This window comes from Lissotriton helveticus, chromosome 3_1 (assembly GCF_964261635.1).
Source record: "Lissotriton helveticus chromosome 3_1, aLisHel1.1, whole genome shotgun sequence".
Taxonomy (NCBI): domain Eukaryota; kingdom Metazoa; phylum Chordata; class Amphibia; order Caudata; family Salamandridae; genus Lissotriton; species Lissotriton helveticus.
In genome coordinates, this window is record NC_136061.1 from 925,426,857 (window position 1) to 925,451,654 (window position 24,798).

At 45.6% G+C, this 24,798-nt stretch overlaps 1 protein-coding gene across 3 annotated transcripts in view; it reads left to right on the forward strand.

Annotated features, from left to right (window-relative positions):
- The window catches only part of SRRM1 (serine and arginine repetitive matrix 1), an 836,097-nt gene that overhangs the window by 736,525 nt on the left and 74,774 nt on the right, over positions 1-24,798 (forward strand). For all 3 annotated transcript variants that reach the window (XM_078681268.1, XM_078681269.1, XM_078681270.1), the window contains one exon: positions 8,364-8,552. In XM_078681268.1, the coding sequence (XP_078537394.1) occupies positions 8,364-8,552 (189 nt within the window). The remainder of the gene's footprint in view (positions 1-8,363; positions 8,553-24,798) is intronic.

Below are 24,798 nucleotides of genomic sequence, written 5' to 3' on the forward strand. Positions count from 1 at the left end.
GACTGGTGTTGTAATGCAAATGAGGGAAGGCCACTGCAAAATGTGATGAGAGCACCGTATCCTTCCATATCTTACTCATATAAGTAGGTTTTAGAGTGAATGGGGCCTGGGAACTCTGAAGGGTGGGGTGCCCTCGTGCTACAGAGGGTGCAGATTCCTGCATTATGGCCCTGCATGAGACAAGCAGCACTAGCCCCAGACTTCATTTAAAATGCTGATGGAGAAATCTTAAAAGTGAATTCTGGATGAAGGCACTTGATAAGTGAAGGCACTTGATAAGTGTTGGTACTAAGGTGAGAAAGATACTGGGTGGTCCCCTTACAGTCACCAACGTGACAAAACAAAACCAGGGAACCTATTAGTGGTATAACACAAAATTATGGGGTCCCTGCAGAACGTAATGCACGTCCCAGGCCAAAGAGTCATGTGTCACAGTATTCAAAGGCTTTAGTTTAAATCAGGGACCACCTGTTGCGGCGATGCAATGTACTATAGCCTGTGTTACGCCCAGAGTTTTAAGTGGGATGAATAAACTGGGGATCTCTCAAAGGGGCATGGTCGATATCATTATTGGCATGGCTTAAAACACCTAAGCTAAAGATCTGTGCTGAGCACTGGTATTTTGCTGCTTCGGTCATTGCATCCTGACATATAATACAACATGTAACATTACACCCACAACCATATAGGATTATTGGCTTTGTCAATCGTTATTTGCATAAGATAAATAAGCATATTGAAAATACTTCCGTTCCGACATGATGAGACTGTGAAAGTACTATATATAATGCGTTTCTTTGAAGTGACCTCAAAGGAAATGAAGGGTGATAATGCTGCCGAATTCAAATGTGTCGGTACATGATGGATCACGAATGGCGTCTGAACTCGGACGTGGCGCAAGGCCTCTTTTAGCGATGGGGAGAGCCTTGGTTAGATCTATTCGCCACCGAAGAGAACGCTCAGTCATCAGTTCTGCGCGTTGGAATTTCCAAGGCGGCACTCGCTCGGCGACGCTTTTCGTCGCGTGTGGAGATGCGGTCTGTTGTATGCCTTTCCACCTATACCACTTCTGCCCAGAGTGCTGAAGAAGATCAAGCGCGACCGGGCACAGGTCATCCTTGTGGCTCCGGACTGGGCACGAAGGTACTGGTATCCAGAGCTCCCCAGTATGTCTGTCGATCCCCCGGTTCGTCTGCCTCTTCAGGAGGACCTTCTGTCGCAGCAGCAGGGGACGGTCCTCCACCCGAACCTGTCCAGTCTCCACCTCCATGCTTGGAGATTGAGCGGCGACAGTTGAGGCCATTTGACTTGCCTCCTGAATTCTGTAATGTCATTCTGCCAGCCAGGCGTCCCTCCACAAAGTCGGTATACGCCTGCAGATGGAACAGATTTGTGGCATGGTGCACAGCAAAGGCTGTGGATCCTCTTGCTGCCCCTCTTTCTGAGGTTCTTCTCTTCCTTCTTACTCTTGCTCAGCAGGGCTCTGCTCTGGGCACTATCAAGGGCTACCTTTCTGCCCTTTCAGCCTTTCTAAGGCTGCCTAATCAACCTTCTTTGTTCAAGTCCCCTATTGTAAATCGCTTTCTGAAGGGCATCACACACAAGTTCCCTCCTGTTCCGTTTGTGATGCCTCAGTGGGACTTGAACCTTGTTCTTACGTTTCTGATGTGCGCTCCCTTTGAGCCACTTCACAACTGTCCTCTCCGTCTTCTTACTTTGAAGACTGCTTTCCTGGTTGCCATCACCTCTGCCAGGAGAGTGAGTGAGCTCCAGACTCTTTCATGTACACCCCCTTTCCTTTCTGTCCTTCCGGACAAGGTTGTGTTGCGTACTAAGCCATCTTTCCTGCCCAAGGTTGTCACGGCCTTCCATATCGGGCAGTTTTATCACCTTGCCCACCTTCTTTCCGCCACCGCATCCCTCTAAAGAGGAAGAGCAGCTCCACCGTCTGGACCCAAAACGTGCGCTTTCATTCTACTTGGATCGCACACGCCAGTTCCGGGTGGATGACCAACTCTTTGTTGGTTACGTGGGCGCTAAGAAGGGAAAAGCGGTGCACAATCGGACCATCTCTCGGTGGATCATCTTGTGTATCCAGGCATGTTACTCCTTGGCTAAAAAGGAGCCCCCTGTTGCGGGCTCATTCCACCCGGGCCACGGCGACTACAACTGCCCTGGGCCGGGGAGTGCCCTTGCAGGACATTTGCCAGGCAGCTACGTGGGCCTCGCTGCACACATTTGCAAGACACTACTGCCTGGACAGTCAAGTCCGCAGGGATGGCTTCTTTGGCCGTTCCGTCCTCCAGGACTTTCTAGTGTGATTATTGGTTCGCAGACCCACCACCGGGGTTGGTATTGCTGGGGTATCTATTCTAAGGTAAGGAATCTAATACTAACCTGTTTCTTTCAGATGAACAAGTTACTTACCTTCGGTAACGATATATCTGTAAGAAACAGTAGTTGGTATTAGATTCCTTACCGCCCCACCCATCCTCCCCGTTCTGCGAACTGATATCTAGGGTTAAGCTCTTCCCCTTTCAGGGCCCTAGTTTCAATGGCACCAGTGTTGGTTTTTAACATGGCTCTGCGTTTCTGGCGCGGAAAAGCTGTGTCTAAGAACTGACGTCAGCGCGCGGAGGTGGCGTCTAAGTACTCAGGCGACGTCATCACGACGCTCACGGCGGACGCGCAGCCGCAGACGACGCCTACCGACGCGCAAGGGTACTGCTACGCAAAAATTTCCTGATCTAGTCTGACACCTGGGGATATTCTAAGGTAAGGAGTCTTATACGAACTACTGTTTCTTACAGATATATCGTTACCGAAGGTAAGTAACTTGTTCTTCTGCATCCTCTGTTGTTCTCGTGTCTGTTTCCGCGCGCGCGAGCATCTGTCTGTATGTGTACGCTTGGTTGCACGTGTATTTTAATTGTTATTTCACAACCCAGTGTTCAAATCATCCCTTCACAAGTTCGCTCCCATTTAGAGTGCACGATTCAACCCCCATTCACACGCAATCGCATTCGTACGTTTATCACTTGAACTGTGAAGGTGATAGTCTGCGGAAGCTACCGTTTAAGCAGCCAGGTGCAGGCAGAACAGGATCATAATAGTTTCCCAGTCCCATTTCCAACTTGCTGTGACAAGTCACACTTTTAGTCGAAATGTAGGGAAACCACAGAACGGGGCTTCAGCTGGTCAGGCATCCCTATATGTTTGAGAATCATTTCAGTCAGCTCAGTTCTGGGGGAATATTGTCCTGAATATTACTTTCATAATGGGGACATCCTAAAGACATGAGTGTATTGTCCACTGTAACCGCAGGAGGGATCCACAGTGCCTTGATATTAAGAACCTTCATTGAACCCACTCTGCAATTTGGGAATGAATGTACCTGTGCTACGCTAGGGTTGCACCAGAAATTGCTTGAATTATCCAGGTGGTTGTTCACGTCTGAGACATAAGGGATGAGAATCTCCCCTGATGCTGTCATTTCTCGCAGTGGCATTTCGCACATTATTGGGGTCTAACTGTAGAATATGCTGAGGGACCCCCGAGACTTCTATACCTGATAGATATCATGTGACTTTAGGCTGAATGGGACCAGGGCTGAGGGGCATCCTGCAGCTCAGGGGCTGCAGGGGTTGGCATTATGCCCCTGGTTTCTCTGGGGGCATTGCCCAACGTGGAATGAGTCCTGAAATTGGGTAAAAGAAACTTGTGCTGAAGAAAAGTCACTTGTAGAATACCTGGATTTCTTGAATGAGCGTGTCCCACTGGCAGCCGCAGGACATGCTTAGAGAGTAAGGGAACAACAGAGCAGTTGGGCAGAATTTTGGACATGGAAATATCAAAACCTCTTTGACTGAACCGCAGCTCCTTCGAAGGGCCAGCAGTCCCCACACACCCTCCCCAGCACCTTGAGATCCTCACTCTGCACCCTCACACACTCTGCACCCTCACACTCTGCACCCTCACACTCTGCACCCTCACACACTCTGCAATGGAACATACACTCCAAATACCACTCAGTGCCACATAATTACACGCCACAAAATTACACTCTACTGAATACAACATACACTCCCCATATTACCACTCAGTGCTACATAATTACACGCCACATAATTACACTGTTCTCAATGCAACGTAAATACACTCCACATAATACCACTCAGTGCCATATAATTGCACACCTCATACATACTCTACTCAATGCAACATAAATACACTTTATCTATCACCCTCACTCTATCTATCTGTCTATCTATCTCACTAACTCTTATCGCCCTCCCTCTATCTATCGCCCTCCCTCCCTCTATCTATCGCCCTCCTTCTATCTATCGCCCTCCCTCTATCTATCGCCCTCCCTCTATCTATCGCCCTCCCTCTATCTATCGCCCTCCCTCTATCTATCGCCCTCCCTCTATCTATCGCCCTCCCTCTATCTATCGCCCTCCCTCTATCTATCTATCGCCCTCCCTCTATCTATCTATCGCCCTCCCTCTATCTATCTATCGCCCTCCCTCTATCTATCTATCGCCCTCCCTCTATCTATCTATCGCCCTCCCTCTATCTATCTATCGCCCTCCCTCTATCTATCTATCGCCCTCCCTCTATCTATCTATCGCCCTCCCTCTATCTATCTATCGCCCTCCCTCTATCTATCGCCCTCCCTCTATCTATCGCCCTCCCTCTATCTATCGCCCTCCCTCTATCTATCGCCCTCCCTCTATCTATCGCCCTCCCTCTATCTATCGCCCTCCCTCTATCTATCGCCCTCCCTCTATCTATCGCCCTCCCTCGATCTATCGCCCTCCCTCGATCTATCGCCCTCCCTCGATCTATCGCCCTCCCTCGATCTATCGCCCTCCCTCGATCTATCTATCGCCCTCCCTCGATCTATCTATCGCCCTCCCTCGATCTATCTATCGCCCTCCCTCGATCTATCTATCGCCCTCCCTCGATCTATCTATCGCCCTCCCTCGATCTATCTATCGCCCTCCCTCGATCTATCTATCGCCCTCCCTCGATCTATCTATCGCCCTCCCTCGATCTATCTATCGCCCTCTATATATCTATCGCCCTCTATCTATCTATCGCCCTCTATCTATCTATCGCCCTCTATCTATCTATCTATCGCCCTCTATCTATCTATCGCCCTCCCTCTATCTATCTATCGCCCTCCCTCTATCTATCTATCGCACTCACTCTATCTATCTATCGCACTCACTCTATCTATCTATCGCACTCACTCTATCTATCTATCGCACTCACTCTATCTATTGCACTCACTCTATCTACCGCACTCACTCTATCTACCGCACTCACTCTATCTACCGCACTCACTCTATCTATCTATCACACTCACTCCAGCATCACTCAGCACCAGCACAGCATCACTCAGGGGCACCACAACATCACTATGCGCTACCACAGCATCACTGAACGCCACAGCATCACTCGTCGCCACCACATCATCACTCAGCGCCACCACAGCATTAATATGTGCAACCATTCAACAACAACTGGTTCAAATATGTTATCTCAATGTTTCAAGCTTTATTACAAATGTCACAAAAAGATGTTAATATTTCACTTCTATTCTTGGATTTTCATCACAATAAAATACAATTAACATAATCTTCACAAGTTATTTACAAAAGCTATTATAAATTACAATAACTTTTATTTAAGTATTAATTAAAAAAATTAAAAGCCATTTTTATTTGTAATATCAATACATCTAAGTCACGTAAATACAACAGATATTGCATTACAAATGCTATAGGTGTCACATTTGCGAAAGTTAAAACTATTGGCATTGTAAATGATAAAGCTATTAATTTAGCTATTTTCAAAACCAACACATAAATAAAAAATGTGTCATTTACAGTACCAATAGCTCAAACTTTCCTAATGCGAGACCTATTGCCTTGCAAATGCTTGTTTTCCTTTTCTCGGCGGATACCCGATTTTGTACATGGTGGCAGAGCCTCATGGGCTACCGTTGCTTTCTTTGCAGATAGCTGTGAGTTTCTGTGGCGAGTGGAGCTTTCCTCATGAACGCTGACGCCGAGTTGCTATGAGTTGGTCGGCTGTGGTGCTGTCCATATCAAAGCAGCCAGAATGATGTGATGGAGTATGGCGGTCCTTTGTGGTTGTGGCTGCACTTCCATGTTGGAGTCCACGGGTTGTGCTGTGTGGGGCGTGCTGTGTGAAAAGCAGGTCTCTCATGTGGAAAGAAGCAAACAAAAAGGGTGATTGGCCCACTTGGGCATACATTTATTGTTTTTGCTATTGTTTCTTAGCCTGCTTTTTATAGGTAAACAAGTTATTTCTGCCTATTGGAGAGGTTACCCTGAGTCTTGTGTGGTTTGTGCAAGAAATTAGCACGATTACATTGCTTGATTTTGCTCATGAGAAAGTGTCACTCATAGTTGTTGAAATGTCACTCATAATTACACTGAAATTATGAAAATGTCACACATAGCAATCTGAAACCTTGGCAGCTATGGGCTCTGTGTGTGGTGGGGGGGCTCTGTGTGTGTGTGTGGTGGGGGGGCTCTGTGTGTGTGTGGGGGGGGGCTCTGTGTGTGTGGGGGGGGGGGCTCTGTGTGTGGGGGGGCTCTGTGTGTGTATGGGGGGGGCTCTGTGTGGGGGAGCTGTGTGTGTGGGGGGGCTCTGTGTGTGTGGGGGGGTGCTCTGTGTGTGTGTGTGTGTGGGGGTGCTCTGTGTGTGTGTGGGGGTGCTCTGTGTGTGGGGGGGGCTCTGTGTGTAGGGGGGCTCTGTGTGGGGGGGCGCTGTGTGTGTGTGTGTGGGGGGTGTTGTGTGCGTGGGGGGTGCTGTGTGTGTGGGGGGGCGCTGTGGGTGGGGCTCTGTCTGGGGGGGCTCTGTGTGTGTGTGTCTCTCTGTGTGTGTGGGTGCAAATGCAATAGGTCTCGCATTTGCGAGAAATTAAGCTATTGACATTGTAAATGACAATGCCATTTATTTATCTGTTTTCAAAACCAACACATAAATAAAAATGTTGCCATTTACAATGCCAATAGCTCTAACTTTGGCAAAGGCGAGACTGTTGCATTGTAAATGCTTGTTAACCACTGTGCTCATACCCCTACTGTTTCTCTCTTGGAAGGTTGTCTGCCTTGTCTGTATCACATCCGTAAGACATGTTAGTGAACTACAAGCCCTCGCCTTAAAAGAGCTTTTCTTTCAGGACCATAACGACGGTGTCCTCCTTAGGACTAAATACAGATTCCTACCAAAAGTTACATCTCCCTTCCACTACAACCAAACTATCAAGCTCCCCGTCCTTTTCCCTAAACCAGACTTGTTGCAGAAAGGGCTCTTCACACACTTTATGTAAAATGCGCCTTTATGTAATAAATTCACAGGACTAAAACTTTCTGCAAAACATAACTTTTCGTTATTTTTGTCAAACCTCATAAAGGTCATCCGTTGTCACAATCCGGTACAACCAGGTGGATCGTCAAGTGCATCCAATCCTGCTACCTCAAAGCCAAGAGAGCGTTGCCTGATAGGCCCAGACCACATTCTACCCATAAGAAAGGAGACACTATGGCTTTTCTAGATAATATTACCAAAGCTGACATTTTGCAAGGTAGCTACATGATCTACTCTACATACATTCACTGAACATTACTGTCAGGACGTCCTAGTTTGCCAATAAGCTTGAGTTGGTCAAATGGTTTCAAGGACTTTGTTTCAAGCATCTGCACCAACCACTGGCTGACCACTGCTTACGATAGCTTTGCTTTACAGTCTATGCAGACCATGTATATATACAGCCACACATGCTACAAACTAAACATTTCACCTACCCTGTAAGCATCTGTTTGGAGCATGTAGTGCTGTAGATTTACATATGCCCATCTGCCTCCCTGGGACCCAGTGAATGCTACAGATTACTTTGACTTCTTGATACACTTTCACGCTTGATCTTCAAAATGTCCTGCATACTGCTCCATCAGTACGCTCACTCGCTGGGCGAAAAACTGCTTAACAATGAAGCCGATGCCCATTGCCAACTAAGTGTGTAGTCACTATACCTCATGACTTGAAAGACTTCAAACAGAAATTAGTTGCAAATGTCCTACTCTTAACACTAGATGGCAGGAGTAAGGAGTATGCAGAGAATGAGTCTACATCACTTCACACTATGAGCAGATGCTTACAGGGTAACATTGTCCTTTATTAATAGATCTCATAATTTGAAATAACATTTGAATATATTTTTTAAACAAACAAGATTAAGATTTTGACTGGGGAGTTATTTTAATGCCAAACTACGATAGACAGGTAAATTAATATTTTCATTCAAAATCTCTTCTCTTTCAAAGACTTCTGACCAAGAAGGTGGCGGGAAGAAAAAAAAGAAAAAGAAGGATAAGAAGCATAAGAAGGATAAAAAGCACAAGAAACACAAGAAGCACAAGAAAGAAAGGGGTTCTAATACAGAGGGGGCACCTAGCCCTCCTGCTTCATTGTTGGAAAGAGGAGAAATGGACGATGATAATTTACCTAAAAAGGTAAATACTGCCTCCATTTAAACTGTCTTCAACCCATCTGTCTTTTGTATCTAATGAAATTGAATAGCAGTAAGGTGCTAAATGTATTTGATAATGTCTGTATCATTTGTCAATGTACCTCTTTTGTAAACTGTTAACATTTTAGCAATATTCATAATATGCATTATATATCCGTAAACAAAAATTAAATGGGTAAGTTAACCAGGTGCTGACTTCTATGTTTCTTTTTATTGGAAGCTCAACTGGTGACTTGCCACATAATGTGATGAACCTATGTCATGACATATTATCTTTTTGGGGCATTCTAGTATTGGCACTTCCCCATGTATAACACCTTGAGTCGAGACTAAAGGTTTGTGTTTTGAATTGATGACCCAGTTAAACATAAGTGTTAACTTACATAAAAAGATCACACCTGTATGTAATACTGTTCATTTATTGAGTCCTCTTAATGTCCTCCCTCAACCATGCAAACAGTTTCTAAGTGTAAGTTGACACATGAAGCTCCTATATGTAATTATTCAAAGTATATTTCTGCACCACTTGTAAATGCACAGTGGTGCAGCTGTCCTTTCTGAGCTAAAAGTCAATCTTTTCATTTAACATTCTTAGAACCCTTGATAGCTGCATGTGAGAAACTCTTCTCTGGCCCAGCAGTCCATAGGCAAATGGACTGTGATGCAAAGTTTCTATCTTCCCATCCTTCCCCAGAGAGACTAGTGGTCCCCGCCTCTTCTGTAAAACTCTACCCATATCATTTAATTTCTGACCTTTCAGAATTTGGCAGGCTGAACTCTGAGCTGAAAGGTTTTTACCTCTAGCAGCCTATCACTTTGAACTGCCATGTGCCATCTTGACCTGTATATCCATATTATGTGGGAGCAAAAATGACTGTTTCTGTCCCCCCTACCACAAGTAAAAACATTTTCTGATCTGGTCAGCGATGGTGTGGATGTTTCCAAATAAATCCTGAAGTGCTGCCTGATTCTGACACAATCCGTAGCTATGTCGATCTCCCTAAACCACTGTGTCTGGATACTTTCAACTGACTTCTCTGGCAGCGTTAAAGCGACCCTCATGGACCTGCCCTTGAATTGCAAGTGGCTATTATGAAAAATGGCCAACTCCTCATTGAAGCACTTCTAAAGCAGAAGAGCCATGGCAAGCTCCCTGGGGATTGCCCTCCCGGTGATGAATTTCTATCAGTAGTACTCAAAACTTCAGGGTTATTTCAGCCTATGTCTTTCCATCCAGAGTCAATTTTCCCATCTAATGGGGGTGTGGCCATGCAACCTGCCTGCATAAGTGTTTCCTAAGAGCTCCTGAGCATGTGGAAGAATCCTGCTAAAGTCCTTAATTTGTAAACCTCTCTTCAACCTTAAGACGTATCTGTGTTTGTGTGTAGTGGTTTGCGGAATCCAGCCTCTTGCCCTCCCACTGAGGCAGAATGTTGCCTATGCAGGGCGAGTGGTGCAGCCTGTGGAGGAACTGTGCTACAGCTGATTGATCGATGGTCTGTGTCGGTGGCAGTTCTGCATAATTGAGCAGTACAGTGTTGAACCGAAGCTGGCAAGGCTACAATGAATGATTGTCTGCTTGGTACGGACAGGTCTGGGGCCTGTTATTGTCTGCTGACTTTGGCGTGCATTGAGATTTGGTCCATAGGATTAGTGATGGACTGAGGTCTAATGTAACAATGGCTCTGGCCCCCTTTGTCTACAGTTGAGTCCAGAGCTTCCCTAGACCTGTGTCCACCTACCGGTGGTGTTGATAAAGTTGGATCAGCGGTGAGTCCTTGAGAAAGAAATGTGGGGCCTGGTTACAGTGAACGCAATGCCAAACAAGGCCTGTGTCATGAACCAGGCTCCACACACAGGCTCTGGAGCAGTTGCCGGTACAGTCACTGTCATACAGGAATAACTGCACTCGCCTAGGTCTACCATTGATTGGGGTGAACTCTGGCAGATTTAAGACCCACTGGGATCCTTGGGATATGACACAGTGAGTATCCTGATATTCTGGACTGGTGGAGAGACAAGGCTTGGCGAGAAGGGAATGGCACCTTGACTGTATTTAAACCCTACTAACTGATGTTATGATCCTGGAGGACTCCGAGCTGAGGGTCTGTGAAGGGCCATAGAGATACTGTGCTGGGACACAGTAGGGGGAAAGAAAAGTGTCCATTCTCAACAGGCATATAAACTAAGAACAACACCACATGAGGTAGCATTGCAAAACAACATAATCTGTCTTGATAAATCAGTTAAAGTGGCAAGGGGGTCCCATGGATACTGCTAGGAAAGTGTCAGAATAGTGGCAGTTTCCCCACGATGTCGTGGGTTGGATCTAAAATTGGTGAACCCTATTGTGACACTGCTACCTCTAGGAGATATAATTTCCCATAATTTGGACATAACACTGATGTGCCACTGACAACCGGGGCGTTGGAGTGGGGAGGCTGGTCGTTCTTGTATTGATCTCCAAATGTTCAGTGCTTCACAAGGGAACTGAAGGGCTACTGTATAGGCAAAGAAAAGATGATTAAGCTTGGTCAGAGTAATGAGATTGTGAACTATACCATGCTCAGTCACCAGGCACAAGAAATTCTGATCAAAGCACTGAACCAGCGCTAGTGGATGTTATGGCTGCTATTCAGGTTTCTAAAATGGCCCTTGAGGGAAAGATAGACACTGTGTCCATTGAAGTCAATCTGATTTGTGCGGATTATAGACAAATTCACTGAAACAGAAGAATAAGTAGCCACACTGCAACGAAAAGTTAACAGCCTTCAGGGTACAGTGGAGGAAAGAGTTCAAGAAGCGGAGTGACACTATTTCTTAGGTTCCCTAAAAAAGACTGAGAGACCATCTGCAGAGCTGTTCCTGGAAGACTAGATAATGGGAAATTTGAAACCAAACCAACGCACCTTTTTAAATTATTTGCAATGGAGCCAGCTCATATGCTGAAGCCTGTCTCCTGCACCTTTATAATTTAGAAAGGTGCAGGACTTCTCCAAGGATTTTCTGTTGGTCAAAAAGATCATGGAGATGAACCTAAAATACAGTCTAATGTTTCTGATGAATACAAAGGTAAAACTTACTTCTCTTATCCTGTCAAAGCCATGGGTATGGATTGGGGTGATGTCAGGCACCGTTTCTGGGGAAAGTGCTAGGGGAAGACATGGGCTCTGTGTGGCAATATGGATCAGTACGGTTGATGAGTGGGTCAACAACGGCAGGAAGCAAAGGTGTATTCAGGCGCACAGGAAGGATTGAGGTGCAAGCGCATGGAACCTTCGTCGACATAATCGCCGCATCTGACTATAATAAAAGCTTCATAATTCGACAAGAAATGACGGGACAACTGAGCAAGGACTCAAATGATGGTTGCAGTGACTAACTTCCTGTTCTTAAAAGTATTGAGATAAAGGGGGCCTAATGTTTGTTAAACTGCATCAAGTCTCTGTCCTGCTGTAAGTGTTGTGAGTAATGTAGCATAGATTGCTAGTATTAGAAATGGGGTTCCTGGTTAGCGGAGGTATACAACCAGGCCAGGCAGGAACCACCACACTATTAAGGGTACGTGAAGTATGCACTAAAAGTTTACCTGTGCTCACCCTCTGCTAGCTAGGCGCAGAGCAGTCAGGTTAAACTAAAGAGGTAATGTGCAAAGTATTTGTGCAACACAACACTCAGTAATACAGCGACAACACCACAAAAAGACACCACACAGGATTCGAAAAGTAGTATTTCCTTTACTCTTTAAAACAACACCAAAACGACAAAAAAAAATTAGGAATCTCAAGGTATGCACTTTGCAAAGTATACCAATAACCACAGTGTTTAAATCAAACATAATTAGTAGATTTCAATGGCACGGATCCCAGGAGGGAATCGTTAAATATGTCTCCTCAAAGTTCTCACGTGCAATGGGATCCAACCGGCAACAGAACTGAGAATTGCACAGGTCTCTCGGGACCTGTGCAATTATTGGATTTCAGCCACCTGCGTGCAGGTCCGCTATAGGAAACTCACGGGTCCTGTGTGCACACAGTATCTTTTGATGGCGAGATCCTCAAGTTCAGGGACTCATGTTGGTTTTCGTTTGTCTGTGTTGTTGCCCTGTCAACGTGTGGGGGAAGGAAGGTGGGACATGCTTCTCTTGATCCAGACTCTGCTGGCGTAGGCTTTGCCTGACAACACTTAGGGAAAGAATGCAGCGATCGTGAGTAACTCGCTACTTCTTCATCTGGGCTCCGCAGCCCCTCAGAATGAAGCCCAGCTTCTGGGATCAATGGAGCCTCAAGCACATAGCTCAACTGATTGGTGCAAGCCATGCTCCGCTGGCAGTCTGGGTAGGAGGTCATTGCCGTTGGAAGTGTTGAGCGCCCATCTTTGCATGACTGAGCTACCGGACTCACGGATGGTAGCGTTCGGTAGCCATGTAGATGAAAAGGAAGTATTTTATGGCCCTGAGACTTCGTGAACATGGGGCAAGCTGACACGCCCTTGGAGTTACTTAAGCTTCTTCTACAGGTTGTAGAGATAAAGTTCCGTCCTCACTGCCCAGGCAAGAGGCAGCAGTCAAACAGAGCAAAGCAAGTAGCAAAGTGGCAGTCCCTCCTACAGCACAGCAGGCAAACACAGCGAAGCAGTTAGCAGAGTAGCAGCTCCTCCTAAGAGCAGTCTCCCTTCAGGTCTCACAAGTGTACTGAGTACAATTGTGTCAGAGATCCAGTAGTTTTACTCATTTTAGCCTTTGAAGTAGGGAGACTTCAAAGAAAGGTCTTTGTAGTGCACAAGACCCTGCCCTTACCTGGCTCCAGACTCAAAACAGGGGGTATGCAGCCCTTTTTGTAGGGGCAGGACCTAGCCCTTTCAGGTTGAAGTGTCAGCCCCTCCCACACACCCTGCTCAGGCAGTCCCATCAACATGCAGATGACCCCTCAAACACACCAATCTATCCTTTCTGTCTGTCTGTCTAGAAGGAATGCAGGAAGCCAGCTGTCACCCAGCCCAGACGTGTATTTGAGAGACAGGCAGAAGGTACCAAAGGGTTTAAGTAAGAAAATGGCATCTTTCTACAAGTGACTTTACTAAAAGATGTTTTGAAATTGAGTCCAGCGACCTCAAACTTACTTTTTCTATCTTTTCCCAATTGAAAGTTACAATTGTAAAAGGTTACAATGCAGCTCCAATGTTACCCTATTGGGGTGGTATGCCTTGCAGTAGTGAAATACGAAATCTGATAAAGACCTCTTTAACAAATTTAATTTCCCAGGCGTCAATACCCTTCTGTGCCAGTAGGTGGCGTCGGGTCATCTCCACGTGACTTCTGTGCCGTGTGCGACACCTGCATCACCTATCTAGAAAGTGCATCGGCCTATTGACATCAGTTTTTTTTCCACGTTGCGCCTGCAGCTCAGATCTGTGAAAAGAGCTACCGTCTGTCACTTTTTGACTGGCTTTTTTTTAAAGGTTTTTTAAAAAGTTTTTTGGGTGTGTAGGTTTTTCCAACATCCAAGAAGACTTCTGAATTCAAATCATGTGACTCCTGCCATTTGCGCAGTGTCAGTGACTAATCCACACTTGATGTGTCTTTGGTGCCTGGAGCACGACCATGACTCCAAGTCATACTACGATGGCTCCAAAAGCTTTGAGTAAGCGGTCCCTTAAGCTGTTTGCGGCATGGCGCTCAGTACCACGTGATTCATCTTAGAGGCCTTGCTCTCAGTCCTGGTTGAGAGGAAGGTCCGGGCACCACTCCGGGAGTCCTAAGTTTTCACCCGCGAAGTTGTCATGTGTGTCAGGTAGAAGTGTGCTTTGGCTTCACCTTGTCCGTCGGCTGATATGACTGAGGAGTCTCGACGCTGTAGGCCTCGTTCTGTGAAACTTGCTCCACTCTTCCCTGCCTTTCCAGGAGCCGGAGCATCCCCCACCAAGCCTAAAGAATTTTATAAAATAATGTGCCTCCTATTTGGGCGCCTTGGGATCCATTGGGTTCTGCTCCGGCCCTGATGACACAAAATTTGTCACCAACCACCCTACCTCTGAGAGCTTGATGGTCCAAGCCTCTATCTCACAAGGTGTGTTCCCTTTCGCACCCCGGGGTAGGGAGTCCAAGAGGCTAGATAGTTGGGGCAACATAATGTTTTCTTTCGCCAGTCTTGCATTTTGGTTGGTGAACACTGCATGCCTATTTGGCCCTTACTCCCACTCCTTGTGGGAAACGGTTGCACTAGTGCTGCCACAGGTCCACAATGAGGCCCGTGCCATTCTCTCCCAAGCAGTATAAGATGGGATAGATGTGGCAAAGTTCACCATTCATTGTGGGCTTGACAGGACTGACTCGCTGGGCAGAACCAGGTATTCGGTGGCTGTTTGACGGCACGCCTGGCTGAGAACGTCTGGATTTTCTGGGGATGTCCAGGCTTCCCTTATGGACATGCCCTTTGATGGCACCCATCTCTTTGGGGATGAGGCAGACATGGACTTTTGAGCACTTTAAGGACTCGGAGCTACGGCCAAGTCCTTGGGCCTCTCAGTGGCCACCCGTCCCCTGTCTGCCTTTTGCTCCTTTCATGGCCATGCAAGGGGCTTTCAGCCGTGCCATCCATATCCCAGCTACAAGCACGCAAGTTCAGCAACCTCTGCGTGGCTGTGGGTATGGCTCCTTTCGACCCCATTGGTCGGGGAGCCAGAGGTTGGGTCAGTACACTTCCACCCCCCCTGCAGTCTCCAATTCTTCCTAATCTGGCCGTTCAAGATACTTGGCTGCCAGTTGGTTGCTGGCTAGGCTATCACCTCCACCACTGGCAAAACATCACAACATCACATCAGAGAGGATGTGGAGCAACGGCCAGAACAGCCTACTGGAGACCTGGAGATCCGCATTCGAGTCTTTCTGCGCAACATCCTGTGAATCTAGGCAAATCACTTAATCTCGCCGTGCCCATGGACAGTGCCTGTATACCCTTGTGGATAAGCCGTGCTATGTAACTTTACACACTAAACTAACTAAACTACAGATGGGTTCTTCAGATAGTCCTACTCCTCCCTCCCCTTCAAGGTTACTCCTCCCTCCATGTTTGCAAATAACCATTTAGGAAACGATTCAAAATGTGGACCTGTGCTATATAGTAACTATATGTGACCAGAGAACGGATTATTATTCCAATATATAATCTTTTATTGTAAATATATTAATATATGTATTTTTTACATAGAAATTGTTTATATTTTATATAACATGATTCATAAACAAAAAAGTGCATAAGATTACGTGATAACTGTAGCCAAATATATAGTATGTTATACAATTAATACAAATATTTAACCAACATCCTGCATATGGATAAAATATTCAGAACCAGGATTCAAAGAGACCATTTCCTATTTTTAACAAGATGTTAAAAGCGATAAGTGGTTCACAGTTTTCAAATCAAATAAATCAGTTCACATTTTTAACTGGATGTCCAAGTGGCTAACAATGTTTGAGTCTACGCGCGTTTCGGCAGGACGCCTTCTTCAAGTAGCCATGAATCTAATAAAGGACTTAAAAAAAAAAAAATAGCACATATATATATATATATTAACTCTTTGGGCACATAGTGGAGATCCTACTTTAATTTAATGTGTAGAACTAGATCAAATTCATTATATATCAAACGAATAAAGCATGTCACAGAGAGGATAAAGAGAAAGATACGAGGAATGGAAAGTGCCCGAAATACCCAGATCAATAACCGGTGATAGATTGGGAAAATTCTTGTGACACAGATAAAAAGAAAGAAAAATACCAATGCCCATGCAAAACAAAACAGCCTCTCCGTGTGATACAGTTTGCTGTGCCAATGTTAATAAGAATTCCATTACCTTAAGCGGATAATCAGAAAAATCTGATCAGGAATAATCAGAAACCAAAATATCTCTTAAAATTGTAGGTTCAGCAGCAGAAACTGGACCTGCTGGCAATTAAAAGATTATATATTGGAATAATAATCAGTTCTCTGGTCACATATAGTTACTATATAGCACAGGTCCACATTTTAAATCGTTTTCTAAATGGTTATTTGCAAACATTGTTTAGTCGCCCTGATTTAGGAAACTTTTTTCAGGGGTACCCCTTTTCTTTACACTTATACTCCTCCCTCGATGCCTCCAACTTGCGACCGACTGACGGGGGACCAACAAAGTGCTTCAGAAGGAAGTCAGGACTCTCGTGGCCAAGGAGCCATAGAGAGGGTTCTGGTGCCAGAAGTAAGCAGTGGTTTCTATTTCCGCTTCTTTTGGGTCCAGAAAAAGGGCCATCATCCTATCCTAGATCTGAGAGCCCTCAACTACTTAATCAAAAAGGAAAAGTTCAAGATGCTCACATCTGAGAGCCCTCAACTACTGAAAGAAAAATGAAAAGCTCAAGATGCTCACTCTGGCTCAGGTCTTGTCTGCCGTAGAAACAAGTAATAAATTAGTAGTGTGTGCTATGTGTTCTGCACCAGTAAATAAGTCCTCAAAATCTGATATTGCACAAAGGTGCTCAAAATTGACTTGACCACACTACTAAGCGGTCAAATTTCAGAAAAAACTGATTTCTGATTTAATGGCAATGATTGTATCAAGGAGCACACTAATATTTAAAATAATTAAAATGTCAACTACGTGATCTTTTAAATCATGGCATTAATGAAACTAATGTAGATGGGTCTCTTGATAGTTCTTGAATTCAGTTATGTTGTTTTTATTTTCACAATTAGATGAATGACTACATGCATCAGCCCAGCATACGGGTTTCGTCTGTAAAAACACTAAATCAGGGTTGAAATGTGACGTGGAATCAAAACCAATGTGGCGGATTTCTGATGGAGAATGGTTATATTTCGTGTTGTGAATCCCCCGTAGCGTGCTATCGATCACCCAAAATAAATGCCTCGGTTCTTCGGTTGAGATAAGAATTTCCAAGATGGTGTGATTCTTTATTAATAAATAGATAGAATCTTATCAGAAAAAATAATTCTTCATTCATATATAATCGCTGGGATTCCCTCTAGCGGAAAGAAGGTGAGGTCTCCTGAAAAAATATCCTCAGCCTTCTTGCCAGTCGTCTATCTCCTCCCTCCCCTTCAAGGTTACTCCTCCCTCCATGCCTCCAACTTGCGACCGACTGATGGAGGACCACCTGAAACTGCTTCAGAAGGAAGTCAGGACTCTCTTGACAAAGGGAGCCATAGAGAGGGTACCTGTGCCAGAAGCAGACAGTGGTTTCTATTTCCGCTACTTTCGGGTCCAGAATTAGGGCCTTAATCCTGTCCTGGATCTGAAAGCCCTCAACTACTTAATCAAAAAGGAAAAGTTCAAGTTGCTTTCTCTGGCTCAGGTCTTGTCTGCCGTAGACCCCGGAGACTGGATTGTGGCGTTGGCCTTGCAGAACACCTGTTTTCACATACCTGTCCTGGCTGTTCATCGATGTTAACTGCGGTTCATGTTAGGCCACAAGCCCTTTCTGTTCACGGTGTTCCCCACCAGCGCTCGGGTGTTCACCAAGGTGATGGCGGTGGTCGCAGTTCATTTGCACAGATCAGGGGTGCCAGTCTTCTCCAATCATCACGACAGACTGTTGAAGGCGAACTCGCCCCAGGCTGTCGTCTCCCACCTTCAGACTATGGCGAACCTCCTGTTTCTCTGGGGTTCACCATCAACATGCCGAAATCACACCTGACTCCCTCTCAGATGCTCCCTTTCAGCTAAGCTGTTCTGGACATAGGGCAATTTCGGGCCTATCCTCCTGATGGGCGAGTCCATTATATTTAGGCTCAAATACCGATGTTTCAGCCTCTTGCCTGGATTTCGGGGAGAATTACACTGAGGCTGTTGGGCCTCCTGCATCCTGCAAGTAACACATGCCAGATGGCATATGCAGGCTCTGCAATAGGACCTGAAGTTCCAATGGGCACAGCATCCAGGGAATATCCCCAACATGGTTCAGATCTTTGAGAAAACTGCATGAGACATGCAGTGGTGGCTAATGAACCGCGATTGGGTCAGAGGTAGACCCCTCTCTTTTTCCCAACCAGAGCACCCGGTAGGGACAGGTGTCACTCCTAGAATGGGGTGGCCTTCAGGGAGTGGTGGAGATTAGAGGACTCTGGTCTCTGGCGTTAGTCGGACTCCACTTCAACTTGTCTTCCTCCCATCAAACGAAAGCTGGATCAGGTGTTCACGGACAGCATCACTGCCATGTAGTACTGCAACAAACAGTGCAGGTGGGGTCTTGGACCCTATGTCGGGTGGCCCTGTGTGTCTGGACATGGCTGGAATGGCAGCTTATACTCTGTCTTCGATGCTTAGCCAATCACGAATGGAGTCTCTATCCAGAGGTGACGCAAGGTCCTTTTCAGCGGTGGGGAGAGCCTTGGTTAGATCTATTTGCCTCTGCCGAGAACGAGCAATGTCTACAGTTTTGAGCGTTGTAGTTTTGAAGGCGGCTGCCACTCGGAGATGCTTTTCTTCTCGAGTGGAGGTCAGGCCTCCTATAGGCCTTTCCGACCATAACACTCCTGCCCATAGTGCTCAAGTAGATCAGAAGCGACCGGGCCCAAGTCTGGCTCCGGCTGTCTCCGTAGCAGGGGAGGGTCCTCCACATGAACCTGTTAACTCTACGTCGTCTTGTGTGTAGATTGAGTGGTGGCATTTGATAGCGTTCAACCTTCCTACCGAAGTCTGCACTGCCAACTTCGCCAGCCAGGAGACACTCCACAAAGACCGTGTATGCCTGCCGATGGAACACATTTGTAAAATATTGTACAGAGTGGTACTGTTTCTTCTTCCCTCTCTCAAGTCTTGCTATTTATTTTGACCCTTGCGCACACTCAAAGGGTACCTTTCGACTGTGTATGCCTTTTTGAGGCCAACCTTCTTTATTTAAATCACCTTTTGTGAATAGATCTCTCAAAGGGCTTGTACATATGTTTCTACCTGCTTCTTTCATCATGCCTCCGTGGTATCTTAATTTGGTTCTAACCTTTCTGCTGTGTGCTGCTTTTGAACTTTTCCACAACTGCCCCCTCGAGCTGCTTACCATCAAAACAGCCTTTTTATTGGCAATCGCTTCTGCCCTGAGGGTGAGCGAATTGCAGGCTCTGTCATTCAAGCCTCCTTACTTGTTTATCTTTCCTGATAAATTGGTGCTTAGGGCCTATTTATTACCAAAAGTAGTAACACCATTCCACGACAGGCAGTCTCTCATCCTACCCACTTTCTATGCTCCTTTGCAATGCTGTAAAAAAGAGGAGCAACTCCTCCGTCTGGACACAAAAAGAGCCTTGACGTTCTTCCTTGACCGCACAAAAGAGTTCCGGGTGGACGACCAACTCTGCGTCGGGTATGTGGGAGCAAAGAAGGGTTGTGCGGTGCAGAAAAGGACAATTTCTGGTTAGGTGGTCCATTGCTACGCTTTGGCCAAAAACAAGCCTCCTGAAGGCTTAAGGGCTCATTCTACCAGAGCTAAGGCTGCTACCACGGCATTGCAACGTGGAGTCCCAGTCCTCTGCATTTGTCAAGCAGCAACGTGGGCATCTCAGCATACATTCACCAAGCACTACTGTCTGGACAGTCCAGTCTAAAGGGGCGGCTTTTTTGGCTGCTCTGTTCTGCAGGACTTCCTGGTCTAAACTTGTCCGTGATCCCTCCTCCAGGGATGGTATTGCTTGGGTATCTATTCAAAGTTAAGGAATCTGCAGCTAGATATCTCGAGCAGATGGACAATTTACTTACCTTCGTTAAAGTCTTATCTGGTAGAGACATGATCTAGCTGCAGATTCCTTACTGACTCATCCATCCTCCCCGCACTGCTGACAGGTTTGTAGGTTCTGGGCTGTTCCCTTTCAGGGTCATAGTTGTTCAGAAACACATCAAGTCAGTGCACTTCATGGCTCCGCGCTCCTGACGTGAAAAGTAACTGAGCATGGCATGGTTGTGCCTATATAGGTGACGCAGACTGCAATTCTGGCGCGGATGACTCTGATGACGTCAGTTGACCGACACCATGTCCCAAGGGTATTGCTTGAAGAAAAATATTGTCGATCCAGTCTAACACCAGGGATATTCAAAGGTAAGGAATCTATGACTAGATCATGGCTCTACCAGATAAGGCATTACTGAAGGTAACTTGAACTTTAAGCGGATTTCACTACCAGGACATGTAAAACTCAGAAGTACACGTACTACCATTTACATTCACTGGACTTCTGCCCATGGTCTGTCCAGGGCCAAATCTAGGGGTGACCTATGTATTCAATGAACATTGAGGTTTGGGCCTGACAATTACGTGAACTTGCCAGGCCGAAATGGCAGTGTAAAACTGCGCACACAGGCTCGCAGTGGCAGGCCTGGGCACAGGTAGGGCATTTTACCAGGGACTTATAAACAAACCACATATGCCAATCATGGATAAACGATGTGTCATCACATCGTAGGTACAGAGGACATGAACTTCAGCACTGGTCAGGAGTGGTAAAGTGCTCAGAGACCTAAAGACAGCAAAAAAGAAGTCAACAAAAGGGGGAGGAGGAAGGCATAACGTTTTAGGTGACCCTGCTGAATGGGCTATTTCCAGCAGCTGGAGATAGAATTTGGATGATTGTGTGATATTGTGTGATTTGGATGATTGTGGGGAGAGGAGTTGGCCTAACGGCTAGGGCGCTCGACCTCGGACCTGGGGATCTGGGTTCGAGTCTCTGTAACGACGCCAAAAAACTCCTGGGATTCTGGGCAAATCACTTAATCTCCCCGTGCCTAAAATGAATGCGTGTCCTCATAGAACGTAACTGGTGCTATGTAAAGCGCTCTGATACCTGATTCAGTTCGGGTCTAGTTCGACCTATATAAAACTCTGGGGGAAAAAAAAAATATTACATTCTCAAAAGTATTTGGTCTACTACAAAATATTATGTAAGCTGCATTTTGAAGCTGTAAGTGGACAGACGTACAGATGAGTCTAAAGATACATTGATAATTAGTTTAGATGTGTTTGCTTGCAAAATCAAGTGCTGTGAGATGCTGAGTGACAGCATCTCAGAATCGCCAGTACATACCCTGCTCTGGATTGTGGTACAGAGAGTTTGATTGCACAAAAAGTTGCTTTGGTAGAGCCTTTTTATGTTGTGCAGCAGTCTGTTAGCTGCTCGTTGTGGCTAGTCCTGCTCATGCACACACTACCTTGTGGTAGGAGAGGTTAGTTGGGGGAATTCTGCTACTAATGTTAAGTTTCTAATTAAAGCAAATACACATGGCATAAGCTTAGAAGTCCCATCTAAGCCCGGAAATAAACCTGAAGGTCCCAGACCGAAAACATACTGGGGTCCACTAGGACCTCACCTGAAACAATTTACTATAGATGGTAGGGAAATGTAAGATACTGACCTGGAATGTACAAGGATCGAATAACCATACCAACAGATAAAGAGTTTGCCTATTTAAAGAGTTATGTAGTGGGTATAGCAATACCTCAATAGACACACAAATAGAGAAATGGAAATGGAAAGTTTTGCAAAACAAAATAGGTGGGTCAGCTCATTGCAATGTCATACTCTGGCTTGGACAGTGGGGTTCTGACACAGATGCCCCAGGTGTCACTTTTAAAATGGAAAAATATACCCAGAAGGCAGATATCCTCTTCTGTTGGGTGTCTTAGATACACAAGATATTTCCCCTATTAATGTTTATGCCCCAAATAATGACGAATGTGGCTTTTTTGGTGAGTTCCCTAGGGCTGTGACCCCGTATACATGCTGAGCTAATCTTGGGTGGCCGATCTAAACTGTGCACTTGCAGGTGCAATTGATAGCCCCCGCGAACCCCCCCTCCCCCCAAGTGTGTATCCAACCTGCACTGACGTATAGTCTTGAAGTAAAGAATTGGAGTTGCTAGATATATATTGTGTGTGACACACCCTACAGACTGATTTGTATTCATTATTTACTCCTGCCTCGGGAACTCATAACAGCCTAAACTTCTTTTTGGTCCAATCTCATCATGTTCATAAAGTTGCTATAATAAACTATCTGGCAAGATACTTAACTGACCACTCACTGCTATTTGTTACTTACGATTGCAGAAGGTATACTCCATGGGTTCCACTATGGCAACTCCGAGTGGAATCTCTATCAAATGTAATTTTGTCATGTTAGCTTACAGAGACCTTTGTGCAATCTTTTTAAAATAACTGGGTAAGTGATTCAAGCAGAGCCATCGGTTGGGAATTAATGTAGAGGAGAATGGCTGGCTAAAACATATGGTGTCAAAATGCATTTGGAAATATCTTTGCTTTTCCAGGAAAAATGCCTACAAAAAGTGGAAGCAGCGCTTCTGCTTCACCGTGGAAAAATGACTGACTGGGTTTACCCAGAAAAACTATTAGCTGACATTTGTGGCAGGGTACACCACCATATTACTGTCATGTATAGACAGAAGTTACAAATAGAAGGTGAGAAGTCTGCCAGTTTATTGGCCGAGCTAATTAAAAGAGAGGCCCCTGACACACCCTTGCTTATGATAAAGAAAGGGTAAGGGAGGGCTGTTCTTACAAAGGTGGGTAAAAACCAAACCGTCACACACCTGCAAGGGGTATTCGGCCATCCCCCATGTGGTGGTAGTGCATGAAAGTCTATTTAACTGCTCACCCTATCAGAAGAGTCACGCTTGAACAGCACGAAATGCTGAAAGGCTCCTCACTAAAGAAGAAATTGTTGCTGCTATTCAATTTATGCATAAGGCTCCGACTCCTAGGAGTGATGGGTCTGCCTGGCACTCTATATCAAATGAATCCAGGGTGTTGGCAGAGACACAACTAGAGGTGTATATGGAATCATTAGAGAATTAAATTCTGCCTGAAAGAATGAGGTAGTGTACTCTCAATACTAAATATGGGCATGCAAATTCTTAGCAGGTACTTACAGCTATTGTGTTGGAGCTGTAGGAAGCTGGTTCTGTATATACTATACCAAAGTGAGATATAGTGTGCACAGAGTCCAGTGGAACCCAAAAGGTAGGCAGAGGTAAAGTAGATAGCACCTCACTCTCTGTTTGTGGTAGTGTGGTCGAGCAGTAAGGCTATATTAGAGGACCGTGTTGTACACACTCAGTCAGAAAATTAATTCACACTTAAAGACTGAAATTCAGACCAATTGTTTTTGTATAAAAAAATATCTTTTAGTTATTTTATTTCCTAGAACCAAGCAAGCCTGGCACAGGTAAGTGATACTTTGCAGTAAATATACAGTTGTAATACAGTTTGGATTGTAATTGTATATGCACTTTGTTTTGACTTGCACTATTGTTATTGAGGAATGCAATGCTTTGTAAATACAGTACATATACTGTGAATAGGACTCTTAGTAAAATAACCGGTAAGTTACTTTTGAGATTACTTTTCTTACACAGTGCAGTATGCCTGGATACTGCAGTGGGTCATTTCCTGTAAACAGGTAACTAAGAGCGTTTTTGTTAGTACTATTTTAAAGAATTTCTTTAGGTTTCCCAACTCCACACTTAAAAACTTTTCACAGAGAAACAGTCAATGTTATCCTATGGAGAAAAATAGTGTTATCGGTATAAAGGTAAGTACTTTGTTGTGGGAGTTGGTATACTGGGCTTAGACTCAGGGGTCCCCCAGGGTCAATGATGCACTCTTGTTTCACCTTCAGCAGCACTAGGGCGGCCGGGTGCAGGGTGTTGAGGCCCAATGTTATCTAATAGGGTATGGGGGCCTCCGGTTGGTGGCTGCTGGCAAACAGACCACAAGGTTGTGGGAGCCAAGATCCTGCTGTTAGGCTCAGGGCAAAGGGGATCAGATTTAGCACACAGTGTACCAGCAGCGGTGCAGGGGCGGCTGGGTGCAGGGTGCTGTTTTGGCGTCGGGTGCCCTGTTGTTTTCAATGGGGATTTTCAGTTTGGGTTTTTAGCTAAAGGCTCGGTCCAGAAAGACTTTGGGAGGAACCAACGGCTGGGCTTGCAAGTTGGAGGACTTGGGGACGGAGGCCTTTGGTTCTATTCTCCAGGGCACAGGTTGGCTGGATACAGGGGTGTCTTTTGAGGTCTGATTTCACCTTACCAGGCCACTCTTGGTTGGGGGGGTCTCCATGCAGAGGCTGCAGGTGACGTCTGGGAGTCCTGGAGGGGTGAACTAATTCGTAGGAGGGTACGGCCTCCGAGACGGATCGGTAGAACGTTTTGGAGTACCGACGTAGAGAGCG